We start from the raw sequence: 17,944 nt of genomic DNA, 5'->3' as shown, positions 1-17,944 counted from the left end.
TGTGCTTAATAGGCCAATAGAGCAATAATGGTAAAAGTAAATTACCACTCAAAACATTACACACGCAAGGACAATCATTGGGGTGACAACAAATCGGGTTGAAATACACTGAACAAAAATACAAAAGCAATAATTGTTTTTGCTGCCATTTTTCACAAGCACTTTTCTTTTGATAAAACTTAGTTCTGTGAGTTTGGCTTGTGAACAATGTAAGCAAAAGGAGTTGCATTTCTATTTTTTGCTCAATGTACTCATTTATTCTGGCCTAACAATAAGTAAAATATAGCAGCACATAAAAACATGTCCACACACATAAATGATGCACTCCAAAAATAGAGGTGTCCCTTCGGACTTTGTGAAAAAGGCTTTTAGGGAACTAATGAGATGAATATGAAGACTTTAGCCTCTTATGTGATGTTTTACTGAGGTTATACGGATGAGCGCATGTGCAGCTGCGGGCGGTCTATTTGCAGCGGTGCATAAATAGTTCGATAGTACCTGTATGCAAGCTGTGCTGACTGTCTACCAGGGCAACCGTACCATAAAAAAACAACAACAACAATCATACAAGTCGTAACGCTTGCATATTCATAATAAATAAAAGGCAAACAAAACAAGCAAGAAGGTAAACAAACAAGCGAGGTTAAGGTAAACACAATGGTCCATCATATTTCTTGGTATGACGTGGTGGGGGCCGCGTAGTTCCCCTCACTGCTCCTGCAAATAAGGAAGACAAACAAGGTTTAACGGAAATGTTCCACTGTGGAAAAAAACCTTCAGCCTCTAAACTGCTCACAAGGTCGTGTGCGTCTTGTGTGAATCATGAATGAGTCTCAGGTGCAGCTCAAGCTCATGTAACCGGGAAATTAATTTGTGTATCTAACAGTAGCCTACCCCATCCAGGTATATTTATTTAGGCGAGGTCGAATGAAAAAACAGGACTGATGGCCAATTTGCATGAGCCGGGTCAAATTGCTGCATACAGCAACATAAAGCAGGACTACCTACAACGAGGAAATTACATACGGTAGTAGACCATACATTACTGTGCGAGTAAAGTGGCATTGTGTAGAGTGAGCGTATTGTTACAGCCATTATTCAGTGCACATTACTTTTACAAAGAGCACAAATGCTTGGTGCTTTTCTTCCTGCTTAAAGATAAAACCTAAATGGGCACACAATGCATGTTTGCACATGTGTGTGTTTGTTTAAACAAAGTGGAACTCTCGCAAGCCAGTGTGATGCGGGCCAAACCAGCTGCTCAAGATAAAATGAAAGGGAAATATTGGATCACTGCCACTGGAATAGTACAAAAACTTTAGATACGATTGGTTAGCCAGTGGGTGCGCTGACAGTTAAACGGATGTACTTTTGTGATTTCGTCTCAAGTGTGTGACTTTGTGGGAAGTAGGAATAAGAGATACGCTCATGCTTGACTCAGCTAGTCAAACTATTTGACATTTGCAGGAAGTATCATGTTTCTAGCACAAGCCTTTGTGTTACACTTTAGTTGTATTTAACTTTTAAGTTCAAAACATATGCATTAAATTCTATGAGTCTTTTTATCATAGTGTTCCTAAAATGATGTATTTCGTAATAACAATAACAATAACAATGGTTTTGTTGACTAGACCTCACCTTATTTCCTCTTCTTTCAGCCTGCGCGCTGCCTGCTTTGACTGTTTAATTTGCAAGTCTAATCTTTGTAAGAAGTCTTTGGCAGAGAGCTCCTCCGCTTGGGGCCGGGAGGCTCTGGAGTCTTCAGGAGGCGGCGAGGATGGCGGTGAAAGTCCCTCAAGGTCCTGCGACACGACACAGGGAGTCTCCATCTCCTGACGCGCTGCTTCGATATCCCCGTCAGGAGACTCCAAAGACAGTCCGTTAAAAATGGAGCGCTTGGGCACCGCCACTGGGATGCTTAGGCTGTTCTTGAGGAAGATACAGTCGTTGCTGAACAACTTGTTGGCTCTCTTGATTTGCTCCATCTGGTAGATTCCGTGACAACCAATACGAAGAAAAGTGTTAATCGCGAGAAGGAAGGAGAAGTCACAGCATACCAAATACATTTACAATGACTTTATCAAGTAAAATCTGGAAATTATAATACTTTCTACATATTAAAACGTACCGACTGGGTTTGCAAAATTATGTGAGTTTTTATAGTTAGAAATTTCCATTTGAATTTACAGGGATTCAGAAGAATAATCCAGGAAGTCAAAACTGAAGGTTTACTCTAAAAAGGGAACCAGTCTAAGTACTGCATGACATTTGAGCTCTCGCAGATGTCAAGTACAGATACTTGATGTCTTGCAGTTGTGGCTGACATGTTGGGCAGAAATTGGGCAGAAAATGTATATTTTTTCCCCACAGTATTGGTCTGTCTTTCAGCACTCTTGAACATTGAATATGTCTTAGAAGTCTTGCAAAAGTCCCTATTCCCTCGTTCTGCTGCAGCCATGCGGCAAAATTGCCATCTAGTATTTTGAAAGTCTGGACTCTTGACAACAGATAGAAAATAAAAATGTTTAGATAACCATCAATTGGGTTTGTTTTGTTAAAATGGATCGCTGTATCAAGATGTTTTTTTTGTTTTTTTTAATGTCCTGAGAGGATGGGCGGCTTGGTGGGGCACTGGTTAGCCCGTCCGCCTCACAGTTAGGAGGGTGCCAGTTTGATTCCACCTCCAATCCTTCCTGTGTGGAGTTTGCATGTTCTCCCCATGGCCGCGTGGGTTTTCTGCGGGCACTCTGGTTTCCTCCCACATCCCGAAAACATGCTTGGTAGGCCGATTGAGCACTCCAAATTGCCCCTATGTGTGAGTGTGAGTGCGGATGGTTGTTCGTCTCTGTGTGCCCTGCGATTGGATGGCAACCGGTTCAGGGTGTCCCCCGCCTACTGCCCGATGACTGCTGGTCTCCAGCACGCCCGCGACCCCCGTGGGGACAAGCAGTATAGAAAATGGATGAATGGATGTCCTGAGAGGTTGGTCAATCAATTCTGTTTTCTCAATTGTGAAAGAGTTTGGTTACAAATGATGCCACCAGAGTTGCCTGCATGCGAATCAGGGTGAACTGCCCTCTTGCATATAATTGTCATTAAAAATCATTTCACTTTTGCGGTTAAGCACATTTGACATTTGTACTTCTTATTTTAAGTTGAGGAATTGAATCGGCACTTCTGCTCTTTATGTATTTAGCAGTGAGACTATCTTTTGTACCTCTGCAAACGATGGAGATGCGGAAGCAGAGTTCACTTACCGTTACACCATATTTGAGGGCAATCCCCTGCAGAGTATCGCTATCTGTAACCCGATGCTCTATGAATCTCTCTCCCAGGGAGGCCGTGACGCTCGCCGTACTTCCATAAGAACGTATCTTGGTCCGAGCCAGGCTTTGGGAGAGTTCGCTCTCCGACTCGGAACCGGACCTCGAGCGAGGAAAGATAGGCTGGCCGAATCGTCCTCCTGCTCCTCCATCCCGCATAGGTAAGACGGGCGAGAACTCCGCCATTTTCTTTGGATTTAATGTGGAACTTGTGACCTCGGTGAATGTCAACGTTCGATTTGCGTGGCCAGGGCTAAAAACATGACAGCGTCAAGGTACACAAGGATTGCCATAGCCGGTGTAATTCTGCTTGCTAGCCCGGGACGAGAGACATGTTTTGGGGTGGACTACCTCAAAAGTCGCTTTCGTCACACGGCCGTCACTTGACGTGATGACGTAGCCAGCAGCAACGTGTCCAATCAGCGACAAGAACAACCACTCACTTCCGGTACACTTTCCAAATAAAATCCTTTCGCTCGATTCGGTGGATTTTATTTTGTCGTAAGTGCTTCGATAGTTCGCTATTTTAATAAATAAATAAAAATTATTTAGCATTCATGTTTGTTTTCTTTCTCTCATTTTCAATGTAATAATTTTTGGAGCACATTTATTTAATTTTTAGGCCAGGTTATCTTGCATTTAACAGTACGGCAAGTACATATAACAATACTGTATGTATGTATATAACAATAATGTATTTTTTAAAATACATTTTAATGCTATCCTTAGTCCATTTTATCTTAAGCTTTTGACTGAATGTTTTCGATTTGTGTTTTTCTTATGTGAACTGGGGGAAGTAATGAATATTTTATTATTTCCTGATGTTGTCCTGTACTGCCTTTCCGAGGAGTCACAGGTCAGTTAGATATTGTAGAAGTGCAGGTAAAGACCATTTGTTGAGTTGCTAGATAATCCGATTGTTTCTGGAACATTGTGAACCCATAAAGGGAGAGGCTCATATGTCTAAATGTTCTCCTCACGCTTTTATTAATGATCTCAATATTTCCATTGCCTCCTGTCTCTGTTTTCGCTTTGCCTGTCACATGAATATTTAAAACACTGAAGAATCACTGATTTCACTTTCTAATTAGTTTTACCTCTTGAATGAATGAATTCTGAAGTTATCGAATCCTTTATTCACTCAAAGGGGCTGTAAACAATGGTGATCTGACCACACTGGATGGTGCTGATGAAATGTGTTATTCACCTGGAGCACAAAGAGGGCAGGTGCTGCTTTAGAATGTAAACAATGAAATCTCATTATCTGTGGGGCGAACTATTGGGTTACAACATTCAAGATGATCAAATGGCGAATCTATTTCAGTGGATATACGAACATAAGAAAAATCTCACTTGCTGACATTTTCAAACGGAAATCAGTTGTTGTGCATATGACCAGGCAGAGGGGTACAATTGCAACTCGTTTATTATTTATGAAGGTGGGATTAATTAATTGGAGCACATATTGATCCATATCCATATCATCCATGTAATTGACATTATTTCAACTCCACCCGATTTCCCACTGTCTTATACCCTTCCCGGTTGGGCCTTCCCATATGGGCACACCAGAAAGAGTAGTACAATGGGCATTCAATTGACTGATTAAAACGGTTGAATTCTTTTAAATGTTATCGATTTATGCCACTGCTGTATGTTCTTATTCAGTATATTTATGGAATGCTTATGACATAATAATGTTTGTTGTTTATTTTTAGAAGAACATTTTTTGATGTTGTGAATTCTTGGCAGAGCACTCAAGGATGTCTGTTGTTCATCTTACAAAAGGAATTTTATCAGCCACCCTCTCACATAAAGCGGAAAAAAAAGGAGTAAGAACACAATGAGTCATAGTCCCAGCGTTACCATGACAACACCTGCGCCGCCTCCTGATGATGTGATTGCACGCACGGATGTTGACAGCCAAGATTATAATGCAATATCCCTCTAAACATCAGCTCCTCAGTCATGGTCCTCGCAGTCTTTCGTAATACTTTGAAGGGCTTGGGTCCATTGAAGTATTTAGTTGTCACTTTTTTTTTTCCATTAAGTTCCCACTCGCCTTCATAAGGTTCAATTCCACCTCCGGCCCTCCCTGTGTGGAGTTTGCATGTTCTCCCCGTGCCTGCGTGGATTTTCTCCCCGTGCCTGTGTGGGTTTTCTCTGGACACTTCGATTTCCTCCCACATCCCAAAAACATGCTTGGTAGGTTGATTGAACACCTCAAATAGTCCCTAGGTGTGAGTGCGAATGGTTTTTCGTCTCTGTGTGCCCTGCGAATTGGCTGGCAACCAGTTCAGGATGTACCCCACCTACTGCCCGATGACTGTTGGGATAGGCTCTAGCATGCCCGTGACCCCCGTGAGGTCAAGCAGTATAGAAAATGGATGGATGGATATGACAGTACACTCTGACCAGCAGTCCACCATTTGGTCTCTGACGACCCCTACTGGAAGAACGAGGCGTGACACCTTAGCTGTCACATTACTTCGAGCACTAGATGGCGCAAGGAATCCATGCATCAATGTAAGATACTATTAAAAAAAATCTCCAGTCTGTAGTTGGGAGTGGCAATGCAAAAGTAGTTCACTAAAGCCAGGAGTAATTACTTTTACATATGTATGGAGGGGACTGAGTTGGAAAAAATAACTCAGTCGTCATGGGGCAGAGGGGTGTCTTTTTCAAGACTGTCGGAACATTTCAGTATGTTCCTTGACAGGCACCTGACATTAACACAAACATCTTATTTGGAGTTGCACAGTAAATCTCACGGGTTCATGATACATCGCTTTGGCCTGTTTTGTAGTGATCTCTAAAAATACACAAAAGACCTCACTGCCCCATTTGCAAAAATATCTAAGACTTCCAATCCCATCAAAAGGTTCTGCTTTATGCGTTAAAGTTTCCCTTCAGTTTAAAAGTGCAGGAGGTGACTTAACTTTTTGTAACTGTTTTCTAAATGTCGTTTAAGGCCCTCTTTCCTCTTTTATTGTGTTAACCTTTGTGTGCCCGCCAAGGTAAGTTTACTGAATGCATTGTTCAGGGATTACACATCAAAACACCTGAAAATAATCTGATGACCTAAAAGTCATCTTGTTCTCATTTTGAGACATGGCAACAACAAACATCCTTCACCTGCAATCAGAGAACAAATCTGCGCACTTCAGCCTCGCCCTGTGAAACTCATGTGGATGATGTCATACATATGAATGACATCATCTCCCAGGCATGTGCAAACAATCACAGAAACCGAATTTGATTAAAGGCTGCACAGGAACTCCCAAACCACAAGGCCCACCAAAAAGAATTACTATCGTTAGAAAATAAGAGGTTAGAACAAGAAAAGTATAGCAGACAGACTGAATGTAAAAACATTTATTGTTGAAGATATATGTATATTCAGCAGTGCGTTTCACCATGTCGAGTCGGCACCTGTTATTTGAACATAATATACAAAAAATAGCCACAGTAGTTGTGCAGATCTGTGTTGTACACACATTAGCGAGTGCATACACAACGCATTTGAGATGCCATTTTACAATTCATATACATGAGTCACAAATTATCAACAAAGCTGCACATTAACTGTCCACCTGCACGCATTATGTGAAAAGACTACTGGATGTGAGCATGCAAATAACCCAACAAGGCTCAGATACAAATCATGTGGAAGGAATGTGGCATTGAAGTTGAAAGAACTGTTGGTCAACAGAAACATTTGAACCAGATGCTATGACAGAATAGAGGACCTATGACACAAGAAAGTATTTACAAAATCTAAGGAACTCATTTGAGACATCTGAATAGCAGATTAGTGTACCTTGTGAAGGTTGGCTTGAGGCACACAGCATGTTAAGAAATGAATGGTATGTTGATGGGAGAACGTGCTGAGTGTCAAGCAAAAGTGTGTGGGGCTAACTTGGCTGAAAAGCTCGATTTATACAGTAGACAGTGAAGCTCCGCATATTCAAGGTTGTGTATTTGCAAATGTGGATTTTATGATTGGGCCAACCTTGTGCCATCTTAGTACCATTTGTTTTAACAATAGTGCTTTGCCATTATCTTAGTCCCAAGGAATTATGTTGACGTGAATTGAGGAGCTTCATTTTGATAGAAGTAGCACTTGCTGCCATTTTCTGGCATTTATAGGTAATGAACCTTTTTTTTTGGGGGGGGTGTCAAATGAGTTTTTTAGTGCAAGCGTCACTACAATAGTGGCTGTCACAAAAAAAAAATTGCTCACTCCTGCTGGACAGTGATTTTCTTGGGTTGATCATTAAAAATTTTGATTTATAGAAAAGAGACTGATTATTCAGTTGATTCAAATATTGTGTCCATTATTCCCTCATCTTTTATTACTGACTTAGTGTTGCATTTTCCTATTTAATCAAACCATTGATAATTATTGTGACAAATCATTAACACTATTAGTGATCTTGCAGAACATAAGAAAAAGTTGACTAAATTTGAATACTTCAGGTTTATATCACTGTGCAATAAGTTTCCAAGAAGTAGCTTGATTTGAAACTAACATGGGAATACTAGGGGAGTCATTTCACTCGCTTCCTTTGTTGTGTACTTCATATTGACCTTTTAAGAAACAAATTCTATTCCAAAAATAAAGCCAATATTGCAAAAATACACACGCACAAGGAATGTTTATGAAATGACACCATGAGAAAGCGACTGTCTAAGACAAAACTCCAAAATGACACAATTAAGCGATGCATGTGTTGGTCTTTGGCATGGTTTAACAATTTTATGGCTTCATCTGTTAAACCTTTTCACTACAGAATGACATTAATATTCTCTATCCTGTCCGACACTGTTAAAATATAGCAGTGGAGAAATCTAAAACATTATGCCATGGTACTTTTGAGTGGGTACAGTATGTAACTAGAGGGAATGAGTCAGCAGTTATTTTATTAATAGGTTGATTGCAGCAACCAAGTCAGCACTGACTTAACTAAACATGCTTTGTTTGCATCAGCAGCTGTGAGGTTTTACAAGATAGTGGCAATAAAAATAAAAAAGACAAAGCCTACATGTGCCTTCACTTGGGTTTACAACAAAGTTTGTAAATAGTGAGACAGCAGGGTGGATGTGGAGGATTTTTTTAGGCAGGCGGCGGTCCTGCTGTGTGAGCGGCTGGTGTGACCCTGGTGTTCCATGAGGTGAACCTGAATGTTAAGGTTAATTTCTATTTTGCTATGTCATGCTAACCATTATTTCATGTGACTTCAATATAAAAGGAAAATAAAAAGTCAGGAGAGATTAGTTCAAAGATGTAACCAGGGAGCAGCTGAAATGGAAAGACTAAAAACTAACTCGATTTACACCTTCAATGACAGCATAAAAATAATAATGATTAACACATATGTGGGTGAAAGAGGGGGTCGTTTCATTCCAGTTATTTCTCTTCTTCTCAGATGTATGTTCTTGCTGCGCCTCGCCCCACAGTTTGGCACAAGACTTGTTCCACACGGTGAGATGAGATCAGGACATTGGTGGAAGTGATTCCACATGGCGAGATGAACTGACATGATTGGCTGGGAGAGAGGCGGAACTCCGCCTCTACTGGTCCCCTTCCACTCGTCTCCTGCGGACTGTGGAGAAAGAATTTTTTTTTTTTAATTTGGTTACTCCTCCTGCAAAAGCTAAATGGCAAAGTAAAACAGAAAGATTACATGCTAACTACAACTTGTTAGTTCACATGTGAGTCAGCACGTGGTCAAAGTTCACACGCATTTCAAGAGCGTGCATCAGTGAGTGCACAATAAACTATGCTGGCGCCACACTCTTAATGCAAATTGTCCCATGGACACTGTGAAGAGAAGTCACTGTTAACTTGCACTGAGCACAACCCATGCATCAGACCTGTGCTACTGCAGCTCTGACAGGAGGAGGAACTAAAAAAAAGAGAGCAGGTCATTGGTGGCTAGAAGTTGAGAACATTCAAAATAGTAACCAGGAACTAAAAGGTACAAGGTAGATAAAGCAGGAATAGAACAGTAAACGTAACACTGTATTGTGGTAAAAACACTCTTAATGCTTTTTGGGGAAAATGGGTTTTATTTTCATGTGCAATTAAGTTAAATTATTTTAAATGTGTCAGACAAGAGTTTGTCAAATTATGGTAAATTGACAAGCAAATGTTTCCACTGGGTACGTCACACATTTGTCACGACATGATCCACCCTCGACTATGCGCTGATTCAGTACAGGTTCTAACAGGTTCTCAAGTGTTGCGTGTATGCGTGAGTGCAGCATACCCAGGTCATTGTTCTTGGTGATGGCGGTGGCAGCTCGAGAGCGTGGGCCCTGCTTGGTGAAGTGGTAGCCGAACTTCACTATACTCTTGTTCTCTTCCAACATTTTAGCTATTTCCATCTCTACATTGGTACCCAGCTGTTGCCTCTGAAACACAATCCACAATCTTCAAATGTCTGCAATATCGGACTAAGGGCACTTCACAGAAGCCAGGATCACATAGTTGGACTTACAAAAGGGAAATATGACAAATGGGGAAATGTTATTGTGTAAGCTGTTGCCATTTACATTGTCAGGCATATAAATAAGGAAAAGGTTTTGTCGAGTACTACAGCGAAAGCCAGCGGGTCATTGGACAGGAGATGGAATAATGACAACATAAAATACATTATCATAAGGCATTTTGGCATTCATGAAGTTACAAACATGAAATATGACTGCAAAATAATAATAATAATATTTACCTGGTTGTCTATCTTGATTTCTGTGAGCGTGTCATTGTCCCGCAATGCGTCAATCAGTGACTGCATTCCGGCACTGGTGATGAAGTTGGATTCCAAGTTCAAACTTCGCAACGTCTTGTTTTCCCTCAGCATGCTGCTGAACGCCTGGACGGGCAACATTTCAAAAGGTGAACACAGAGCATCTCTGTGAGACGAAAGCTCTGAGACCAGCATCTCTCACCACTGCGATGGGGTCGTTACTCCGTGTGGCTGCCATGCTGAACTGGGTTACGTGGGTGTTCTTCTCCATGGCTTTGGCAAAGTCTTTGAGAGTGGGGACTGGGATGTTCTGCAAAAAGGACATTTGGTTGAAAGTTGAAAAGGTAGTTGTTATACTAACCTCAAAAGCATGTTGGTTTTGAATGAGTCTTGCACCTTAATGTTGTTCAGGTTGACCTCGGTTAGGGAGGGATCGTTGCGCTTGATCTTATTCAAAGTTTCTTCTACATTTGTGGGATTGGGTGGCTCGTCAAACACGGGGGTCATCTTCTCCCCTTTAACCACATCTTGAGAAAAAAAGAGTTTGTTAGTTTGTGGCGAACATTGGAGCGGGCCTCTTACCCAGCAAGGCACATGGTTGGGGGCAATAAGGAACAATAAGAGATTTTAGCTTGCCAACTCCATATCAACTATGTTAGTGTACTGTATGAAATAAAAGCGAAGTAGTGTTGTGATTTTTTGCTTTACATACCATTGTAGCCCCCTTTTCCTCCAGTTCCGTCATACGTTTGATTGCTGGTTACAAGCGTGTGAACACCCAGGATCGCTATAAACAAAAGGAGGACATGAGGCTCTGCAGGCACAGATGACCGAGAATAGTGAAGGCCATTCTGGGACTAGCATTCTTGGAAGACATGCGGTATGACTCGGACTAGTTGTACACAATAAAAATGGAATCATGAGCGCTAACTGGAATTGACTGTTTTGGTCCTTCAGCCCAAACAGATGTAAACAAGTAAATCCAATTACATGCAAGATCACAGAGTTCTGTATCTGTGGCACTGGACAGGGCTTCCTCCAATTCTGGGTCAAGAGTTGTGATATTCTCCTGTTGCATTTCCAATGGTTTCTGCTTAGGAATAAATACTTTGCCTGGGGAGACAAAATGAGAGAGCGGTGAGGAAAGAGCACAACGAGGAGATAATTCCTTCCTTATCGAACAGGTTCAAGTACGAGTAGGTTCAAGTCAAAGTTTTGTTTAGCTCGATATTTGATCACATCCTCTCATGAAACTCTGCAGCAGTCGTGGATCTTGGCCTTCAATAGGCTTACTATTTAATTTCCCTTATGGGATGACACAGATACTTGTAATACATCTGTTTAAACGACCTTTCTTATTTCGGTTAGCTGTTAGCTCATACTATTCACTATTGATTTAGATAGCAACTGATCAAAAGAATTCAAATCACTATTTTTTTTTTCTTTCTCTCCCCCATTCGTCTCCAACACACAGCAGCAGCTTGAGAGCGCCACTGACCGACTGCTTCCTGTGCTCTCGGCGAACAATACGGCATCATATTGCAGCGTGTAGTGTTTTGCTTTCCTGAAATGCTCACGAATCTTAAAATCCGTACTCAACTTCCTTTTCAGTTTCTGGTAGTCTGAGACAATATAATTGATGCGGCTTATTGGGCTGTTACGATTTAAAGTGCAAATTTTAAAGGGTTAGGCTCCATGTGTTCTTCTGCTACAACATTCCACACAATACTCAGTTGTGCCAAACTAAGACTAAACAGTGTGCATGGTGGTGCCATGGTAACCACTCTGAGGGAAAAAGGGGGAGAAAGGGAAGGAAGTTATGAACAATAAATGAACTCCAATCTTGACTGCGCTGCTGCGGTGTCACAGCCTGTGAATGCCAGCGCTACACGTCTGGAAAAAAAAAAAAAAAACACCAGGGGCTCCTCACTTGTTCCTCCCTTTCCAGTCAGTCAAGCCAATCAAATTGCTCAGACTAGTCCCCGGTGGCAGTTCTGGCACTTCCTGGAGCCAACAACAGTAAATACAATTATCAGGCTCCATCCTGCGCCTATTTATTCAAAACCATAGAAAATTTCAGATGTGGTTTACGGTCTCAAAACGCAAATAACAATGTTAAATTTCTACAAACCTCAAACTTCTGAGGTTGGCAGTGAGGGAAAAGAAATTGGGAATGAAAATCTCAACGAGAAAAAGGAAAACAAAAAAAATGAAAACGCTAAAGGCCTGATATCTTTTGCAGGGGTTTCCAAAGCACTGGAGGTTGTTTGTTTTAATTTATCAGCAGGGGGTGAAAAGAGGAAGGGAAAGGGAATCTGCAACATTCCACATAATTACTGCAATGATTCAAGTTTTCCATGTCGTCATAGAACTTGCACACATATGGGATACATTACAGCTAAGGGGCCAGTGGGGGTTCAGTGTAGATGTCAAGATGTCAGTTTCACATCTCCATATTAGCGGAAAGAATATTTTTATCTTTAAAAGATCCTGACAAGGGGAACGCCTTTGGACCATGCTAGTTGTTATTACTCAATTGAGATTGGAATGATAAACGAAACGCTGTTAGATAGGCACCTACACACTTATGAATCATGCCAACACAGTTGCCATTTCTAAAGAGTATTTGAACACAAACGGTGAAGCAAACCATGTGAACAGACAATATGACAATACTCGCAGGCATATGTTAATATTACAGTGGCTTTTAGAGTCACTCAATTGGGAAACTTGTCTAGTCTCTTGCCCCTCTTGCATTCATTTCAATAAGGAAATACATAGGTTGCAGCATGCCCGCCCGCGACCGAGGATGAATTGATTTGAGATAGAAGGCTTTTGGCAGAATGAAACACTCTCTTAAATCGAGGCACCACTGTACTGATTTCTAAAATCTAGTCAACTTCAGTTAAACTGTTGTAGATCCCTTCTGGCGACTCGCCCCACGCGCAACGGTGGTACTCCCACGCACTCCGCCATCATGTTGCATAAGACCGGATAAGCATTAGTAATACTTGCAAAGACAGCAGTCGAGTAATTACAGCTGTTTCTCAACTGCCTTACTGCTACAGACACAAACCCATTGACACACATCAGCTCTCCATCCCAGTTCACAATACAAATAAGATATCTCTCCTTTTTTAATTGTTTTTATTTCATCGTCACTCATTGTGATGAGGTTGATGTGTGCTTTAGTAAGTGTGCTTTGGATTTTGAGAAGCAAATTGTCCCAGTTTGTTTTACATACCTTTCCTCTCTCCAGTGAAAGGGACAATGTCCTCTCTGTCTTTGTACTCCATGGCTTCTTTCTCCAGGTATTTGAGGAGACGCTCTCTGTCAAACGTTCCTGTAGCTCCTTTTGCCGTTTGGTTCTTTTGACGTAAACCCGCTGGAAGAAGAGCATTCTGAGAGGGACCAAAGACACCCATTAGAAGCAACCTAAGAAAATAAATGTTAACATGGAAATAAGCTCTGACCTCTGGGTCCATCTCCTCCAGGGCCGTCTCCAGCTGTTTTAGCTCATCCACCGACAAACTGTTAAGGAGCTCATCTTCATCCAGATCCTTGTACTTGTCCAGGTCCTTTTTGAATGGCAACGCCATGATGCTCACTGTTGCTTTCCCGACCACACCGAACGGCAGACTGCGGCCCCACTTTCAATGTCTCTGCCCTGTCACTCCACAGAAGAGAAGGCTACCTGAAGAATAAAAGATAAAAAAAAAGAAACCAATATGACTTTCTGACAGCTGGAATATGAGTAAAATATATGAGTTGTTGATTTTTTGCCCGCGGATCGGTTACAATTGAGTGCTATGAGTTCTGAGTTATGATGTGATCTGAAAAAAAAATATTAAACTACAATTATGCAACAACAGACAAACTATTCAGTCACATCCATTTTGAATGTTGGAGACCCAGACAAGCACGGGTGACAAGGAAAGTTTGCAAGCGACACACAGGAAAGCCAAAGCAGGTTTAAAACCTGGCACTCAGAAGTGTGAAGGAGACATGCAAATCATTCATCTGGTGTGTTTTAATAAATGATTACCAAAACATTGTTATTTAAAGACTCATTATTTTTGTAGTTAAGTCAGGCTTAGCCTTGACTCATCTCCAAGTGGATGCCAAACTCTTGTTAAAAAAAAAAAAATAATAATCAAAGTCTTTAATAAAAGACGCCAATGTTGATGTCATCCTTTGAAACAATAGTTGATCACAGCTGCCTGAGCTGCACATAAAGCTTTGCAATGACGTAACACGCAGCTGGAACCAGAAAATTTGTTCAGTCAACAGACTGACCACTCCTGTGAAGACTGCAGACTCCCGCCCAGTGAACCAAACAGGTTACTTGAACCACGAGACAAACAAAATCACTCTGTCTCTACCATATTGTTATTTCAATTCCATATCTGCCTTCACAGGAAGATCTAAACAAATAGAATGTGTGTGAATAACATGAAGCAAAGTGAAGCCATTTGGTAATTGTCTATCTTGTGGAACTCGGTGATGCAATCTCTGTTTTCTGATCGCTCTCCAGCGCAACAGTTGGAACATAACATGACCTCATCATTTCCAGATTCCGCTAAAGTGGTCCACATCTGAAGTTAGTCCTAATCACTCCCCCAAACTATAGACATTTAACCTAAAGTTTGCTTTATGGTTTCTTGGGCTATTTCATTGCACAAGAAAGTGAACAATAAGCAAGTCTTACTACCGCAGCTGGAAAAAAAATACAGAGGGGTTTTCTGAACACTACCTTGTGCAGTTCAGTCCCTCGCCTCCACAATTCAACCTCTGTTCTTCTCTTAACTCTTCCCCTTGCCTGCTCCATTAAACTACCACAACAAAGACATTAGGGAGAAATGGTAAGAGTCACAGCAGGGGCATTTACAAGCCTGAGCACCAGCAGATAACTTGGGCTGAACTGAAATGTCAACACTGATGGCTTTAATCAACAGCAATAATACCACTCAGATAATAGTGGCTTGGATCCTAATAGGTTCCTTATACCGAGTAGAGAAGGATCTGTGTTTCTATTCTTAAACAAACAACAAACTTTCACAACAGCGTAAACAATTCCATTTTTTTTTAAATATCAAGAGAAATTCAGCCAGAAACATTCCTTGGAGACATGACAACTGCTGTTGAGTGATGTTTGAGTTAAATGTATATGCCGAGTTTGTCTATGTGAGTAATATTTAAATCAAACATGTTTTCATCAAAACTGCAATGGCGAGTGCACAATTGTAGGCACTTTTAGTCATACTCTGGGAAGAAAAACAAAAAAGTGGTATCAGCACATCCCTATTCAAAATGTCAGTTGGTAGTTTACAAATGCTGATGGGTTGAGGGGCGTGATGGTATTTCTGGTCAGGATTTGGAGAAAGTGCAGCCGGGATAAACATAAGACACACACACATATAATGCTCTTATGACAAAATGAGCCTGAAATAACACGGTTCACGATATTATCCTTTTTTCTAAAACAGCAGCCAAGAAAGCCCAGTAAAACGGAAAAATATTTGTGAATGTAGACAGTGATAATGGTTGAAAAGGTTCAAACACTGCACCAAGAGGATCCGTTAGTGCAGTCTGATTAATTCCATTGTCCTTCTCATCTCTGCCAATCCTTCAACACAAACATACAGGTAATGACACTAAGCCAATAATGCTACAAACTCATCTACACAGCTCACCTTGTCACCTTGACCTTTCTCACACTGACCTCACCAGTACTAACAGACACAGATATTTTATATATATATTTCCGTTTAAAAAAATCTATGGATATTCAGAGTGTTAATGGAGGAAAGTATACATCAGGGAAATAAACAGGATGTCTTTTTGTCTTATTCCCTTATAGTAGACCGCCCTAACATAAGACTATAGTTAGAATTACCCAGCTCCCTCATCCCACACGTTGCTCTGTTTCATTCCCACACTGTCTCGCTCCATCTTGTACATCCTCGACTACACTGCACTGCAGATGGCAGAATACATATTATCTTTATCTCCCAAATACAGAGGTGAAAAGATTATTTGAAATGTGACTTCCCCAAAATGTTTTTGTTTTTTATACACATGGTTTAAAAAAATAAATAATAATTTACACATTTCAATAATAAATGGGCTCTCCTAAAGACTTGGCAATGACAAGGGAGGAAATGGGGTGTTACTCGAAATAACACATGATTGCTTACTCCCCCGTTCAAGCTGCGCACTTGAGACACAAACTACATTATTGCTGTACGAAGTATAATAAGAGAAGCTTTCAAGGAGAAGCTTTCAAGGAGCTTCCGGTGTTTCAGCTTGGCCAAGACTAAATGAGAAAGCATGAATGTATCAGAATAATTATGTTCTACGACAAAGACGGCTTTAGAATGGCAGTTTAGAATAATGAAATGGGGTTGTTTAACTTTGACATTAACTCATAAAACTGCTTGTTTTCAAACATTCCTTTTTGTGTCTGGTAAATGTATTCAATCCACTTTATATTTACACTATACACATTTCTGAGCAGGTTGCTTTCTCTATGCAACCAAATCCTATCTGCAGAGCCTGTTTATCTGCAATTCAACACTGCATCGGGTAGGTGTGGCAGACGCTAGGTTTCACTACCGATGTCATGTCAGCATGCAGGTATAAACAGCAACGACCTCGCATCTTGTAAGACGATCAGCTGAAAGCTCACTTTCCCTGAGCAACCATGCACCATAACACAAGAGCCGCACCCTGCATTCACCATGCCGACCAGACAGACTACCTAAAGTGAACTCAGATGAAGAATGTGAAGAGTGTACAGTAACGCAGCTATATGATCTTGCACATAATTATTGACTGTACGTGGTATTTTACACTTCTCCCTTCCGTGCTGTTATTGAAGATGGGAGTCACCCTGGAACAATTCGAATACTGACGTGTGTCTACGCTGAAACTGAAAGTCATTCATAGATGGAGTACTTTTGTCAGGTACCAGAAGAACTGGATGTCATTGTGCTACGAGCAACAACACGCCCATTGGGTGACAATTTGTGGGAAAGTTTACGGAAATGCTGTATAACCATTTGAAATTCGTAGAATTTCCTTCATCTTCTGCGTTTAACTCGTCATGACATGCTTGTGACGATCTTAGCGGCAGTTAGAATCCGTACATGAAAGTGGAATAAGCAAATCAGCTGTTAAATCAAGACTGTTTGGAATATCCACTGAAACTTGGTATCAGATAGAAATAGCCTGACAGCAGCCAGCTAGCAGGCTAACATTCGCTCAACAGTGCTAAAAAGCTAGCTCATCCAGCTCGACAGCACACGTACAAGTGGTAGTTTTCGTTCAAGTCCAATTCTAGCAAGCTCATCGATAATTTTTTTTTTTAAATAATACTCGTTTGGTGAACGCATGTCTCTTGCAGGTCTTACCTGGGTGATGATGAAACGAGGCGTTGTGAAGAGCTGACTTCCTTGTGAGAACAGTGTCTTGTGCATTTAATTTCTCGTCCGCCCAAGGGTGGTACAACAGGGAAAAGAGAGTGCCGCAGATTTACTGAGTGACGTACAATTTAACCAATCGACACCGCTGTTACACGGTTTTTGCCCAATGGTGGGAAAGAACCACCCCCAAAGGGGAAAAAATGCAAGTCAGGCGGAAATGATCTGAATGAAATACAGTTCCAGAATATTTTGTGCTTTTTAATTTATTTTCATTTCATTTTAAAAAGACCAGGGTGCACGAATTAAATGTCTGACAGTCATGTTTTTTTCCTCACTAATTGTGCCACTTTTGACCAGCTCCACTTATGCTGCTAAACTGTACTGAACTAGTAATACTACGTAACAATATTATTAGTGAGGTAAACTATTGCATTAAATGAAAATT

At 41.0% G+C, this 17,944-nt stretch overlaps 2 protein-coding genes across 4 annotated transcripts; both read right to left on the bottom strand.

The window, feature by feature from the left end:
* Window positions 1–93: 93 nt before the first annotated feature.
* lysmd2 (LysM, putative peptidoglycan-binding, domain containing 2) lies at window positions 94–3,718 on the bottom strand. The gene is made up of 3 exons (XM_061277248.1): window positions 3,258–3,718; window positions 1,639–1,985; window positions 94–717 (listed from the first exon to the last, which is right to left on the bottom strand). Exons 1-3 carry the CDS (start codon window positions 3,507–3,509, stop codon window positions 666–668), a joined length of 651 nt encoding a protein of 216 aa, XP_061133232.1. The 5' UTR covers window positions 3,510–3,718; the 3' UTR covers window positions 94–665.
* A 2,965-nt stretch (window positions 3,719–6,683) lies between these two features.
* tmod2 (tropomodulin 2) lies at window positions 6,684–17,644 on the bottom strand. 3 transcript variants are annotated; one of them, XM_061277245.1, is made up of 11 exons: window positions 17,488–17,528; window positions 14,829–14,907; window positions 13,549–13,769; window positions 13,320–13,476; window positions 11,066–11,188; window positions 10,788–10,862; window positions 10,472–10,602; window positions 10,278–10,385; window positions 10,058–10,201; window positions 9,596–9,740; window positions 9,180–9,232 (listed from the first exon to the last, which is right to left on the bottom strand). In XM_061277245.1, exons 3-11 carry the CDS (start codon window positions 13,672–13,674, stop codon window positions 9,195–9,197), a joined length of 1,047 nt encoding a protein of 348 aa, XP_061133229.1. In that variant the 5' UTR covers window positions 13,675–13,769; window positions 14,829–14,907; window positions 17,488–17,528; the 3' UTR covers window positions 9,180–9,194. The 3 variants fall into 3 exon arrangements, with proteins under 3 accessions (XP_061133231.1, XP_061133229.1, XP_061133228.1); XM_061277247.1 differs by lacking the exons at window positions 9,180–9,232; window positions 14,829–14,907 and adding an exon at window positions 6,684–8,929 and having other exon boundaries at window positions 17,488–17,644; XM_061277244.1 differs by lacking the exon at window positions 14,829–14,907 and having other exon boundaries at window positions 17,488–17,644.
* Between the last annotated feature and the right edge of the window lie 300 nt (window positions 17,645–17,944).

Source organism: Syngnathus typhle, linkage group LG4, assembly GCF_033458585.1.
Source record: "Syngnathus typhle isolate RoL2023-S1 ecotype Sweden linkage group LG4, RoL_Styp_1.0, whole genome shotgun sequence".
Lineage (NCBI taxonomy): Eukaryota > Metazoa > Chordata > Actinopteri > Syngnathiformes > Syngnathidae > Syngnathus > Syngnathus typhle.
Note: the sequence above shows the minus strand (reverse complement) of the source record. Positions and strands in the feature narration are given on the sequence as shown.

What these genes read in the sequence shown, in the direction of transcription:
- tmod2 (XM_061277244.1), bottom strand. Translation starts at nt 13,674, where the DNA reads ATGGCGTTGCCATTCAAAAAGGACCTGGACAAGTACAAGGATCTGGAT. An exon ending in AGAACTCTGTGATCTTGCAT is followed by an intron (nt 10,863 to 11,065) that starts GTAATTGGATTT and finishes TTTTGTTTATAG; the next exon opens with CGATCCTGGGTGTTCACACG. An exon ending in GTAACGACCCCATCGCAGTG is followed by an intron (nt 10,202 to 10,277) that starts GTGAGAGATGCT and finishes TTGCCCGTCCAG; the next exon opens with GCGTTCAGCAGCATGCTGAG.
- lysmd2 (XM_061277248.1), bottom strand. Translation starts at nt 3,509, where the DNA reads ATGGCGGAGTTCTCGCCCGTCTTACCTATGCGGGATGGAGGAGCAGGA. An exon ending in CCCTCAAATATGGTGTAACG is followed by an intron (nt 1,986 to 3,257) that starts GTAAGTGAACTC and finishes GGAATCTACCAG; the next exon opens with ATGGAGCAAATCAAGAGAGC. An exon ending in CTGAAAGAAGAGGAAATAAG is followed by an intron (nt 718 to 1,638) that starts GTGAGGTCTAGT and finishes CCTTATTTGCAG; the next exon opens with GAGCAGTGAGGGGAACTACG.